Here is a 14,349-nt window from a genome sequence, read left to right as displayed (position 1 = left end):
TTCCTCCAGCTGAACTCAGACAAAACAGAAATCCTGGTCATCGGGTCTCAGCAGATGGCAAATCAAATACTGCCATCTGCTGGTTCCCTAGTAAATCACATTAAGCCTGTGGCAGAGAACCTTGGTGTTTGGTTTGATAGTAATTTAAATTTCGAGCAGCACACCACAAAGCTTGTTCAATCATGTTTTTATCAACTTAGAAATATAGCTAAAATTAGATCAATGTTAACTTTTAAGGACACCGAGACCATTTTACACGCCTTCATCTCATCACGCCTGGATTATTGCAACAGCCTTTTCACCTGTTTAACCCAAAAATCTATTGATCGACTCCAGACTGTCCAGAACTCAGCTGCCAGGCTTTTAACCAGAACAAAGAAATATGACCACATTACTCCTATTTTAGCTTCATTACACTGGCTCCCAGTATGTTTTAGAATTGACTTTAAAATTCTATTGATCACTTTTAAAGCTCTTCATGGCCTCTCGCCTTGTTATATTTCTGTCCCTTCTTAAAACATACTTTTATAGGAGAGCCTTTCCTGATCTTATTTGACTTTATTTTATCCCTTTTATTTTATTGTATTTTACTAATTTTAAATTTATCTTAAAGGTGTATTTAGTCTTTTCAATGTTTTCTTGCTTTTATCTTGTATTGTTTTTGTATTATTGTCTCTTGGGTATTATTGTCTTTACACTTGTTAAAGCACTTTGTAACTTGTTTTTGAAAAGTGCTCTAAAAATAAAGATTATTATTATTATAAAGGACAGAAAGAGACTGGAGAGGACGGGAAGGGTCAGGGATAGAAAAGGTCAAGTAAAATGAGGACATGAAAGGATGGGGAACAACAAGATGAGGACAGAATGGGTTAGGCCAAGAGAGGATGAGACAGTGAGTTGGACATGTCCTCTGGGTAACAGATTCATACTCGGACCACATGTCTGAGAGGACAGCGTTACCTTGGTGTTTGGGTTCCACCTGTAGATCACACTGTGGATGTTGTGGTTGGAGTCTCTGGCTGAGGACACAAAGAGACACTTTAACCATTTTAAACTGTAATAAAACACATCGTTAGGACCAACTGGAGCTCCATCCACGTCTTTCCAGACTCGGATCATGTCTGTAGTGCAGAGTTGGACTGAAGTGTATTTTTGGGCTAAATGGAAGTTGTCCTAGTCGTCAGTGACTCCACATTGTTGAGCTGACTAACAGTGTTGTGACTGTAATTGTCTCATTTCCCCAGCAACTAGTCCCTACCACTTGTTTTCGAGTGTTCCCCTTGGCCCTTAAAACAGAGTTACAGGTTGAAACATTTCCCTACGAAATGGAACAACCCTTCAGGGACCCGATACGTCATCAGTAGTCGACGATGGCTCTGACGTTAACGTCTGTACTTGTGTTTTCGTGAAATGTCATCAATCGCAGCCAAAGTACTGTTCCAATTCAAAAGTCCGTATCTAGACAAGTACAGTCAAACACCTGGATGTGTTCACGCTCCGCCCATTTTAGCGAGTTGCACTGGTGGTGACTTGTGTGGACTTCGGATAGCCAGGTATCCCATAATGCATTCCGGAATGCAATTCGGAAATGTCGGACAAGAAAACCTAAGTTACTTTTGCTAAGTCCGACAAACTGTCGGACCTGTTGGACGTTCAGCACGGCGCTGCCACTGTCTATTCCTGCACTCCCCGGAGAAATATTGTCTAATTTTTGGAAAAAGCGATCACAGTTTTGTAGTTGCATCGTGCATTTGAAGGTTTTATTCAGGCTCAAACTGACATGAAAAAAATAAAGACAGAAGCTAAAGCCTAACGTTACTGATCACAGAGTAAAAGTGAAACACCATATTATTACTGACTATTGAGAAAGAGGATAACGATATTAAGGATCAACAGTGTTCCTGAACAGCTGGTAGGTCTCATTATTACAATCATTAAAAAGCAGAACAGCAGGACTTTATTACGTTACATTCAGTAGGATGTTAGCCAGCGTTATCTAACTAACATTACATTAGGAACAATCTACAGCCGACATTTTCCTGGATTTATTTTAGGTTTTGGAAAGTGAATAAATCGTATTTCTCCTTTCAGCCTCTCTGGGTAGCTGCTGTAACTATTACAAGATGTCTCAGGAACAGCGTTTGAACAGATCTTAGAAAAATACGGCAGAAGAAATCTAGAAAACGACTCTTTTTGCATTAGAGTCAATGGAGCGCAGCCATGAAAGTGTCGGACCTCAGTCAGAGCGAGTCCTATACTGCGCTGTGATTGGCCAGCTGAGTATTCAGGGCGTGGTTTAGCGAAGGGTCAATTGACAACAACTCCAATATGCCGTCCTCCGCTGGGTTAATCTCTCTCGTATGGAAACGTTATATCACAAATCAAGAGAACAAGTTACCAATGAAAACTAAAAACACAGCTTCATTACCTGGTAACTAACGTTACTAGCAATGCTAGCTAACGAGACAACATGCTAGCGGCTGAACTAGCGATTTTTTTATTATTGTTTTGAAGAAAATCACCATATTACGCCCTGCCTCTCTATCGCAGCAAGAATCGGGACACCCTACCCCAAAGGAGCTGCAGGTCTACTCTGAGTTCCTCAGGGACGACTCGGGTTCTCACCATCATCTCTTAGGGAGACGCCAGCCACCCTTTTGAGTAGGGATGCAACAACTAATCCACATAGTCAATGAAAATCGATTATTAAATTTGTTGCCAATGATTCGTTCATGATGTCATCAGGCCGTAGCGACACCGTCAGCTTAACGGAGTAAAGTGATGTGAACAGTAAAGTTATTAAAACAACAGATCAGCGCTGCAGTAACACCTTCACTACCAAAAGCCTCCAGAGTGTGGCAGCATTTCACTCTTCACTCAGCCAAAAAGGCTGTTAACTGCAGCGTCTGCAAAGCTGAGCTTTCCTGGAAACATCGGAGCATCTGAAGAGGAGGCGCGTGATGTTGTTGCTCTGTGGACGGTGAAGACTCGTCTCGGTAAGCTAGTTAGCGAGCTAGCTTCACGTTTTCTATACAGTTGGTCAGTTGATTGATTGTTACAGTAATGGTGCTGAGAGTAGCACATAATTACGATGGCGTTCACTTTCCAGACGTGCCCTGACTTTATAATCATAAATGATGCATCGCTCATGGCGGCGTTCCCAGCTGGAGAACGTGTTGCTCCCGAGTGTGCAAGATTAGACGACACCGGACAATTTCATACTTTCTAAAGAAGAGCAGTATGTTGCAGTACCGGCGTGACAGCTGCTCCGTCACTAAACAGCAGCAGAAACGTTCATCAAAAGATGTATTTATTTTATTGTCGTGACTGTTAATTAGCACATGCCTAAAACAACCTCAGGTTTAATTTAAAAGCTGATAGCTAAATGAGAGGCATTGTGTAATTTCAGCTGCTTGTACCCACGATCTAGTTCTTCTGGTCCCATGGGGTTCTCAGATTTAGTGGTGATAATCCACATCCCGGCCGCTTCACACTCGTCTGCGAACCGGTGAGTGCAGAAGGCCCGGTGATGCCATCAGCGTGAGACCATAATGTAAAAATATATGATGACTCTGACTCATTTACAGTCTCTGTGATAGATTAACGCTGGAGGAGACGGAGAAGAAGTCCAACATGTTGGACTGTTCCTTTAAGAGTGTGCAATCCAACCACAGTGCACCTGCATCAGCTGCTGTTCTTTCAGATGGTCAGATAATAAACAACCTCTCCTTCTTTTCAGCTCAGATCAATGAGTGTTTCATCTTTACAGCAACACACACACAGTCTTCATGGCGCTGACATTCCCAGAGCCCTACTCTTAATCTAACCTGAAGCCTAAAACCAGCCCTTTAAACTTGAGGGGTCCAGCATTTTGGTCCCCGCAAGTATAGTGGACTCCCGGTTTTTGGACCCCATGAATATATATTTGCTTTTGTCACCCTGAGAATAAAATAATGCCAATAAAGATGTATTTTGGGAGGCACAGTGGTCTCACAGCAAGAAGATCGTGGGTTCAAACCCCGGTTGCCCCGGCCTTTCTGTGTGGAGTTTGCATGTTATCCATGCGTCCTTGCAGGGAAGAGATTACCTGAGCAGGTGGGAGGACGGAGCCTTGGTGGGACTCTGCACGCCGTTTCTGTCAGTTACTCAGAAGTCAATCAAACCTATTCTCGTCCATTTTAATCTGTTATTAATACATTTGTTATTAATAAAACTAAACTGTGATCAAACAAACCGGCAGATATTTCTGCGGGGGGACAATCGTGGTCAAATGTTGCCGATAAAGATCCGCCCGGTTACAATTTTCCATGAAGAAGAAGTAGAAGAATCGTGCGTTTATCATGTCTAGTTAGTGCACCACATCCGTGTTTGATATGAGACAAAACAGTGTTTGAAAATCACACGTTACAGAGGCGAGTACTATTTAAATGATTACTGGAGATCAGGTTTCTGTCAGTGTGTGATTGTACCTCGTCTGTGATTGGCTACCACCAGGAAGCTGTGGTTGTGGATTTGAAAGGCCTCCCAGTCCAGAGCGGAGTGAGTCTCCAGAGTTTGGTGACGGAGGAAACGCTGCCGCCGCTGGTTCCACCTGTAGATGACTGACAGCTCAGGCTCCACCTCCCTGGAGTTCGCCACCACCATGAAAATCTGGTGCAGAAAAAACACAATTATTCATCAGCGCCAAGCCACAGAAACAATAAAACCCACCCCAACGCACAGTTTACCGTCTAAAGAGCCAAAAGTACGAGGACACGTTTAACCACAGACGCTATAAAAGGAGTGGACGCCGTAGCATCACGCATTGGTTTGTGGTTTTGAAACCTCCAGTTTGGTGTTTTGTTCGTCACCATCTCGGTTTTTTGGAACCAGAAGTGACCATATTTGGACGCGAGGGTGGAGCTAGCTAGCTTGGTTAGCAAGGTGCATCTGTAATTCACTTTAACTTTTTTGTGATATTAGCTGGGATGCTAATTTTAGCTAGCGACAAACAGGCTTAAAACTAAACATACTTCCTGAAAAATGAGCAGCCGACTCCTGATGAGCGTTTTCAGCGGCGCTGGTTAAATTTACGCAGAGCAGCGGATACGAGTCGCCTCTATCCTGATTGGCAGGTCGCCATGGTAGCGACTTGTCAGCTTGTAGCCCCGCCCTAAAGCCTCCCCTGCTTCCTGGTCTCTGTTCCTCTAAATGGGACCATAATTTACTAAATGAACATCACGCTGTGTTGAAGAAGACTTGAAACTAGCGACTGAGACCATAAACTCATCAGGAAAGTGTTTACTGAGGGAATAAATCAGCTGACAAGTAGAAACATTTTCTCAGAGACTTCTATACAATCACACGTCTTTCTGCAGCCGCTGGAGTCGCCCCCTGCTGGCTGCTGGAGAGAACGCAGGTTTAAGGTGCTTCAGCACTGACTTCAGTCGTGAGACCTGGAGGTTCCTGCTTGATTTAACCTTACACTTTAGTTTGCTTCTGTTCTTCCTGGTTTGGCCTCACAGTTCCAGTGAAGTGAAATCATATTTTCAGTGTTTTTCTCTTTCCCGTTCCAACATGAACCAGCTCCATAAAGAGATGCTCTCCCCAGTTTGTTGCAGAGGACCTTGGCGGGTCTGCAGATGCAAGGTTTTTCTTCCTCTTTCCTTTTCAACGCTCTGCTGCAGCAGGACTTCCCTGTAACTCTGAACACCTGCAGGGCTTTATGTTAACACCTGTGTGTGTGTGTTGGTACACATGAACCAGCTGACTGTACAAACACAACCAACACAATGTGAGCACAGGAGTTCAAACAGCTTCTTCTGGTTTGTCTGTGACCTTTTAAAGAATCTCCTCTCTCTGTCTCTATTCCTCCTTTCAACTTCAGAGCTACGAGTCAACCACAGGTAGGGTCACGTGGTAGGAGGTCAAGCAGACGTCAAACACGACCGTAACGCCTTCCATCAGCTTCTGTGTTTGTATTACATTGAGAAGATGACATAGCAAAATATTAACGGGTTATTTTGAGTTGAAACAAAGTATTGGACCGAGGAATCAATATTTATTCTTATTGTTAGAGCTGATAACTGAAGTACATATTCCTGCTGCCATCTTTGTTTGGATCAAGAGTCTTTATGATGCAGCAGATATTTGTTATGTTAAACACGATTAATGTTTTTGGATGCTTACCTCTGCGGCTCAAATGTAATGGTTGTTGGAGCTCAGCTGATTAATTGGTTATCAATATTTAGGGCCCGAGAATGAAACATGCAAGGACCCTTTTGAAATGCAAGGAATTCTTTATTATTTTCCCTAATTAATTGCAACTTTTAGCGGCCTAAACATGCTCAAAAACTCAACAAACTTTGCACAAAATATTAACAGGGTTGAAATTTATCGTGTCAAATGGTTTTTGTGCATGGGAGTGACAAAACGGCTCGCTAGCGCCCCCTAAAGATAAGCCCCCGGGCCACGTTTCACCAAAATGTACAGCAAAAAAGCCTCTGGGAGTGATGCCCTAAACCCAATAGGAAGTCGGCCATTTTGAATTTAAAGGTAATTTTTGGCATTTTACAGGCTCTGTACTTTAACAACTTCCACCTAGAGAATGAATACGATCAACTTAAAATTTTCGCTGTACAGTCTAAACGCATTGACGATGAAACGTTGCGCTAATTGTGAGTTTTCGTCAAAGGGCGTGTCCGTTGCGTGGCGTCAAAAATCGATAATTGGCCATGAAACAGGAAAAAAGCCCTGTGTTATAATCATGATTTCATTTGCATGAAATTTTCACAGTGTGGTCCAAACTTCACGTACTGGTACACGTGTAATTAGCAGGTGTTCTCCAGCGTCACATAAGGGACACGCTCGACCTCTGGCAACTGCTACGGTATGGAGGACCGATCATGACATAAAGGGAAATAAATACAGAAATAAATAAATGCTCAATAAAAAAATAAGCATCCGATTAAATGCACAAAAAATAAAGTAAATTAATTAATTTAGGCAGTAATTAACTTATACAATGAGACATAAATGTATTTTAAATAGCTTCTTTATTTATTTACCTTTATAATAATTATCTTATTTATTTATTGTCTGTTATAATCTTCAACTTTTTTTTATTAATTACTTCTTTTTTAAATGTATGTATTTTAATATTTTTGTCTGTTTTATTCTTCCTTTTCATTTTCTACCCTATTTATTTCCCCAATGGTATTTATTTCTGCCTGTCCTGTTTACATTTCTGTATGCATTTCTGCCTCATTATGCAAATGAGGAGTCTCTGTGTTGTGTCTCAAGGGGTCAACTTCTCCCCAAAAATGCTTAATTTCAAATCTTTACGTAGTCAGAGTTACCCTGAAAACCAAAATGAAAGAATAAAGTAATGTCCCTAACATTTTAGTGTTTTTTTCACTTTTAATGGACACATGCAACATGTTTTATACTTCCTGTGAACTACTTTGAAATTGTCTGTCTCTGGTGCTTTGCTTGGCTTCATGCCTGTGTTCAGTTACCCACCCTCTCAGCTATGTATATTAGTCTGCGTCTACTCCTTGTTTAGTTGTCGTTTGTTTCCTTGAGTTTGTCCTTTCCGTGCCGGGTTATGCCGTCGTATCTGGTTTACTTATAGATTTCTTCTTGCACTCTGGATATGTGTTCACACCTGTCCTGGACCTTCTGTTCCTTGGACTGCTCACCTGACTCTGCTGCTGTACGTTATCACTTGTTTCATTAAACCCCACCAGTTGTTTCTGCTCTGCCTGAAGTGGCTGCATTTCGACCCTGACACTGATCGAGTTTTGATTGGTTATTCTGTTTGATGCTGATGAAGCTGCAGCAGCTCCCACCTTGCCGTCGATGGTGAAGTGTCTCCAGGCCCGAGCCTCCTGAGTGCTGATGTTCTGGTAGAGCTGGAACGACCCGTCTCTCCATTTGTAGATACCCGAACCGGGTCGAGAGTCCCTGCAGGACGAGACACGAGCGTTACCCTGGACACAAAGAGGAGACTTTATGTAGGAGAACAATGTAGTAGTCAGAGGTGTTGGAGGACCTGTTGGCTGCAGCCAAGAACAGGCCTTCAGACGGGATGGAGAAGACCTCCACATCGAAGGTCTCTGAGCTGGTGTACAGGTCCTGGTAGTCCTCCACGTAATCCAAACGCTCCTTGTCTGCAGGGGAGAGCGTAGAAGAGACACGTGTAGTATTATTCAGTATTTTATCTTGTGTTAAAGCTTCAGCACAATTATTTATCAACAAGTAGGTTTATAAATACGAGGAATTGTATTTGGTGTTTTGGTCACAACAAATAAAGTCAGCGAAAAGAATCACAAACAGATGGTTTCCTTTAAAGTTGACAGTTAATTTTCAAAATTACTTTTTCTTTTGTATTTTCATGACATTACAACTTTCTTTGAGTGTTTTCTCTCCACAGTGGCAGTATATCTGTGTCCTAGAAAGCCCGGGAAAACAAGTGTGAACCAGGTTCAGACCTGGTAGATCATCTCCAGGACAGAAACCATGTGTCTGATGTCTGTGGATCGAAGACTTCCCAAATGTTTATGTTGACTTGTCCAATCACTTCCTGGCTCCTTAAGTGAGAGGATTTAAAAAGGTTGTTCTGTGCAGTGGATGAAACACTGACAGTCAGCAGATCTATCTCAGAGTCGGTGTTTTCCTGTCAGTATCAGAGGACTTCTGTCAGACTCACTCTGCAGCAGCGTCTTCCAGCTGAGTCCGTCACAGATGAACAGGCCTTTCCTCTGAGCGTTGAACCACAGCTGGCCCTCTTCTGGTCCCGAACATGGAGGAGGCTTTCCCAGAGTCACTCTGGCCTCCGCCTCTGAAACACAACAACAAAAGCAACAGTCCTGGGTTTGAAAAAGGGACGACAGTTCAACCTGAACTTGAAATAAAACAGCTGTCAGCGTGGTGCTGATGGCAGCAGGGATTACAGCTGATTACAAAAACAAACATCACGAGAAGGCTGTTTGGTTTTGATTGATGATAGATGGATGGATGGATGTGACTGAAGCTGTCAGATAAATGTAGTCAAGTTAAAATGTGCACTATTCTCTCTGGGATTTGGTGCAGTAGAAAGTTGCATGTAGCATAAAGTAGATAATCAAGTAAAGTACTTCAGTCCAGTTTACAGTACTCGGCTGCAGACAGGAGGTGGAGCGAGACGTCATTAACTGTGGTGGAAAGTCCCTTTTCTGTTGGAACAATCCCACAGTGATGGAGCTGGAAACCTTTCCTAACAGTAACTGTACCTGTGTGGCTGACAGACGCAGGTGAGCTGACAGCTCAGAGTTAATGAAGTGAAGGTAATGAAGGTTTTCGTCAGTCTTTCAACCACATTTCCTCATTATGGGCAGACAGAAAGAGACATGACTCGTACATCATTACACATCAGTCTACATCACCTGAAGGGAGACGAGAGAGCGTGATAACAGACAGAGAGGCTGCTGATGAGGTTCGACCTGCCTGAAGACAGAACAACCACTGATTTACCCAAAGATACATAAACTGTACTTCAATATGAAGATATTTACCCAAAGATCCACAAACTGTCCTTCAACACCAGAGATATTTACCCAAAGATACACAAACTGTACTTCAATATGAAGATATTTACCCAAAGATACACAAACTGTCCTTCAATACCAGAGATATTTACCCAAAGATACAAACTGTACTTCAACACCAGAGATATTTACCCAAAGATACAAACTGTACTTCAACACCAGAGATATTTACCCAAAGATACACAAACTGTACTTCAACACCAGAGATATTTACCCAAAGATACACAAACTGTACTTCAACACCAGAGATATTTACCCAAAGATACAAACTGTCCTTCAATAACGAAGATATTTACCCAAAGATACACAAACTGTACTTCAACATGAAGATATTTACCCAAAGATACAAACTGTACTTCAACACCAGAGATATTTACCCAAAGATACAAACTGTACTTAAGTAACGAAGATATTTACCCAAAGATACAAACTGTACTTAAGTAACGAAGATATTTACCCAAAGATACAAACTGTACTTAAGTAACGAAGATATTTACCCAAAGATACAAACTGTACTTCAACACCAGAGATATTTACCCAAAGATACAAACTGTCCTTCAATAACGAAGATATTTACCCAAAGATACACAAACTGTACTTCAACACCAGAGATATTTACCCAAAGATACAAACTGTCCTTCAATAACGAAGATATTTACCCAAAGATACACAAACTGTACTTCAATACGAAGATATTTACCAAAAGATACACAAAATGTCCTTCAACACCAGCAATATTTACCCAAAGATACACAAAATGTCCTTCAACACCAGCAATATTTACCCAAAGATACACAAACTGTACTTCAATACGAAGATATTTACCAAAAGATACACAAACTGTAATTCAACATCAAAGGTATTTACCCAAAAATACACAAACTGTACTTCAACACCAAAGATATTTACCCAAAGATACACAAACTGTACTTCAACACCAAAGATATTTACCCAAAGATACACAAAGTGTACTTCAACACCAAAGATATTTACCCAAAGATACAAAAACTGTACTTCAACACCGAAGATATTTACCCAAAGATACACAAACTGTCATCATTGTTAGCGCTATATAAGGCAGTTACACTGTAAGATCCAACGTTTTACACAGTATTTGTTTACATTTAGTCAAACATTAACAGCAGCTGAATTAGCAGTTAGCAGCTCCTGTTAGCAGCGTACCCATGAATGTACAGAAAGCTGTCACTTTGATACTGTAGAAAACTTAATAACATGATACTCAGGCTGTTAACTGTGAGTAAATTGAGCCAGTTTTGCTTGAGGCGTCTTTAAAGTGAGGACATGACCGTAATGTCTCTCAACTAAAATACGTAAATTTATTTCAGGATGTGTAGCATCCCTGGGAACAATCACTTTGGATCTAAAATAAACAAGTTTCAAAATATGGTCTCTTGGGTCACATGATCACTACATTTCATTGGATTTGGATGGTTAAACATTGCAGCTGAAACTGGTGTCATACAGCAGGTTAGAGCTAACATCATGCTAACAGTATAGCCTCATACAGTAACTGGTTACCCAGAAACAAGGGGTGGCTCAACTTCCACACAGGCTCAAACTGCCCCACTCTCCCCTACTGGGCTAACGGTTGGGAACCACTGATCCAGAGTAAATATTTATCACGTCCCATTACCAACATACATTTTCCCAGAAACACTCAGTCGAAACAACCAGATCACAGCAAGTCTGAAGTTAAGTCAAGCTGACTGTTGTGTATGCAGTGCGCTCACCTGAGGACAGCAGGTATGTAAATCAAACACACCACAGACTGTTCACCTGATTCAGGTTTATACAAACTCTGAGTCATAAAGAGTCAGATATCCATCAGAGAGAGAGTTCAGTCTGCTGAACTTTATTAACTCTGCCGCCTCAGGCTGCTCACATAGTTCACCTCAACAAACACTCAGCTTTAAGGAAATCCTTTTGTTTGTTCTCTGTCCTCTTTACAGTCAGATGTTTCAGACGGATCTAAGTTTCATAAGGAAGCCCATTTCTGCCACTTTAATGAGAAACCTTCTAAAAGACTCACTGACCAATCTCAAAATAATGATAAAAATATATAGATACTAACTCATTATTTTGAGGTAGTAACTCATTATTTTGAGATACTAACTCATTATTTTGAGGTAGTAACTCATTATTTTGAGATACTAACTCATTATTTTGAGGTAGTAACTCGTCATTTTGAGATACTAACGCATCATTTTGAGATACTAATTCATTATTTTGAGATACTAACTCATTATTTTGAGGTAGTAACTGATTATTTTGAGGAAGTAACTCATTATTTTGAGATACTAACTCATTATTTTGAGGTAGTAACTGATTATTTTGAGATACTAACTAAATATTTTGAGATACTAATTATTTTGAGATACAAACTCATTATTTTTAGATACAAACTCATTATTTTGAGATACTAATTCATTATTTTGAGATACTAACTAATTATTTTGAGATACTAATTATTTTGAAATACTAACTCATTATTTTGAGATACAAACTCATTATTTTGAGATACAAACTCATTATTTTGAGATACAAACTCATTATTTTGAGATACTAACTCATTATTTTCAGATACTAATTATTTTGAAATACTAACTCATTATTTTGAGATACTAACAAATTATTTTGAGATACTAATTATTTTGAAATACTAACTCATTATTTTGAGATACTAATTATTTTGAGATACAAACTCATTATTTTTAGATACTAATTATTTTGAGATACAAACTCATTATTTTGAGATACTAATTATTTTGAGATACTAATTATTTTGAGATACTAACTCATTTTCAGATACTAACTCATTATTTTGAGGTACTAACTCATTATTTTGAGGTAGTAACTCATTATCTTGAGCTACTAAGTCAATATTTTGATAAGGTTTCTCATTATAATGAATTAGGGTATCTTTTTTTTCATCACAGTGGCAGAAATGGGCTTCCACAGTTCATCTCTCTGCATCCAGTACAAAAATCCACAGCTAACAGAGTTATTTTGAGCCCCAATAATCAGGTAAAACTCTATGGGACGCTGGTGGGGCTACTGAGTCATGATAGCCATGGTGTTAGCAACAGTGGGGGCAAGTTATGCTAACAGTAGCCGGCAAGGTAACAGAAATTTTAGAGGACTTATAATTTCATATTGTGTTCAGCCACTAGCCACATCTCCATCCGATTGTCATGTGAATTTTAAGCGGACTTTTGAAATGTCGCAACAAAAAAAAAAGAAAAGTCAATGCAAATTAGGTGCATTTCCATCAGCTGGTTTGGAGTGAATAAACCAGGCTACGGCGAGCGTAGTCACGTCAGTAGTTGACGTTACACATGGCTGTAATAAACAAGACGTCTGGGTTCAAACCAGAAACAAAACCGCAAAGTCGCATGAACCTGATGACCACAGATCTTAGAAAATTGGAGAGAGGTCCTCAGGAATGTGTTTCAAGAGGCCAAACTGCTACCAGCCATGTCTCGATATGGGAATATCCGGTAAGACGGCGAGAGCAGAAACAGCTCATAAGTCGTGAGTTACACGTTCGCTACGTCAGAACTTTTTCGTCAAAATGTTTCCATCTCCCATCTAGGGCATTTAACTCTATTTCAGCAAAAACCACCTCAAGCGAACGTAAAAATGTGTTTGCAAATTTAAGGATTATTTTTTGAATTTGCCCAAATGTGTTTCCACAAACGGTGATGGAAAACTACTGAAAACTATTGTAACCTCTTCCCGAATCCCCTCCAGAAATTCCACAGCTAACATTTGCTAACTAGGGAGCTACGCTTACAAGATATGACATCTTTTTAGTTAACAAGCTCGTCACCAATTTCTTCAGCTTATTAAAAATAGAAAGGCAAGAGAGAAAGAAATATACAGGAACGTAGGTGTAAAAATAGCAGCAAAGGAAAGAAATAAGAAGAAAGAAAAGGACAAGCTAAACAGCTAACTGTTATCATAACATGTAGCTACATTACATCACTTAGCCGCACACAGCTAGCATAATTGTTTTGTTGTGATTATTGTAAATTAATGATGTGGTTTTTGTTTGTTTGTGTGAAACATTTGTACTCTATGTCAAATTCTTTGCTACTGCGGCAAAACTAATCGCCCCTCTGGGACAAATAAAAGGTCTTGAACATGAACTGCAGTTTTGCCGAAGTCTCTCTTGTAAATGAGAGGAAAGACGGTGGCGGCGTACTGGACACGCAAAGTGATATCCGTCTGAAACATCTGGAGAAGAGAAATGACTGTAGGACAGAAGTGTAAAACGTCCTGACGGTACAGGCGGGCTGGAAACAGGAACACACCTGTACGGTGTTGTTGTTTTTAAAGAAGAACACATCAAGCAGTGTCAATCAAACTGCAGGTCACACACACACACACAGGAAGCATCTCTTCCATCCTGTCAATCATTTTGCAGCTCAGGTTACTGAAACACTGATACCATCACAACCAAAACCACCAACCCTGAAAGCTAAGAGGGGTCAAGGTGCCCTGATGTGAACTGGATCCACTGGTTTTTATCAAAGATACAACACATGGCCAAAAGTATGCGGACAGCTGAACACGTGATGGTGCAGCATGTCCGCCTGAGATGAAGCTGCTCTGTGTTACCTTAATACATTTATATTTTGATTTACTGGTGACAAAGGCAGTTCAGGACAGCATTCCTAAAGCTATATTTTATCTTTATTCAGGGTTCGAGTTACGTGGGAGGTAGTGGAGCTCGGCTCCCATAAGGATCCCATCTGTGGGG

At 40.6% G+C, this 14,349-nt stretch overlaps 1 protein-coding gene across 1 annotated transcript in view; it reads right to left on the bottom strand.

Annotated features, from left to right (window-relative positions):
• LOC119903752 (thrombospondin-type laminin G domain and EAR repeat-containing protein-like) overlaps positions 1-14,349 on the bottom strand; it is a 42,270-nt gene that overhangs the window by 7,844 nt on the left and 20,077 nt on the right. Inside the window, exons 9-13 of the mRNA XM_038719982.1 lie at positions 8,690-8,821; positions 8,033-8,150; positions 7,830-7,944; positions 4,470-4,650; positions 961-1,019 (exon numbers count right to left, since the gene is read on the bottom strand). Coding sequence (XP_038575910.1) covers positions 961-1,019; positions 4,470-4,650; positions 7,830-7,944; positions 8,033-8,150; positions 8,690-8,821 — 605 coding nt within the window. The remainder of the gene's footprint in view (positions 1-960; positions 1,020-4,469; positions 4,651-7,829; positions 7,945-8,032; positions 8,151-8,689; positions 8,822-14,349) is intronic.

Source organism: Micropterus salmoides, unplaced genomic scaffold (assembly GCF_014851395.1).
Source record: "Micropterus salmoides isolate LMB-PRFRI ecotype aquatic unplaced genomic scaffold, ASM1485139v1 Ms_hic_scaffold_15, whole genome shotgun sequence".
In the NCBI taxonomy this organism is placed as follows: domain Eukaryota; kingdom Metazoa; phylum Chordata; class Actinopteri; order Centrarchiformes; family Centrarchidae; genus Micropterus; species Micropterus salmoides.
This window is presented reverse-complemented; position numbering and strand designations above follow the sequence as displayed.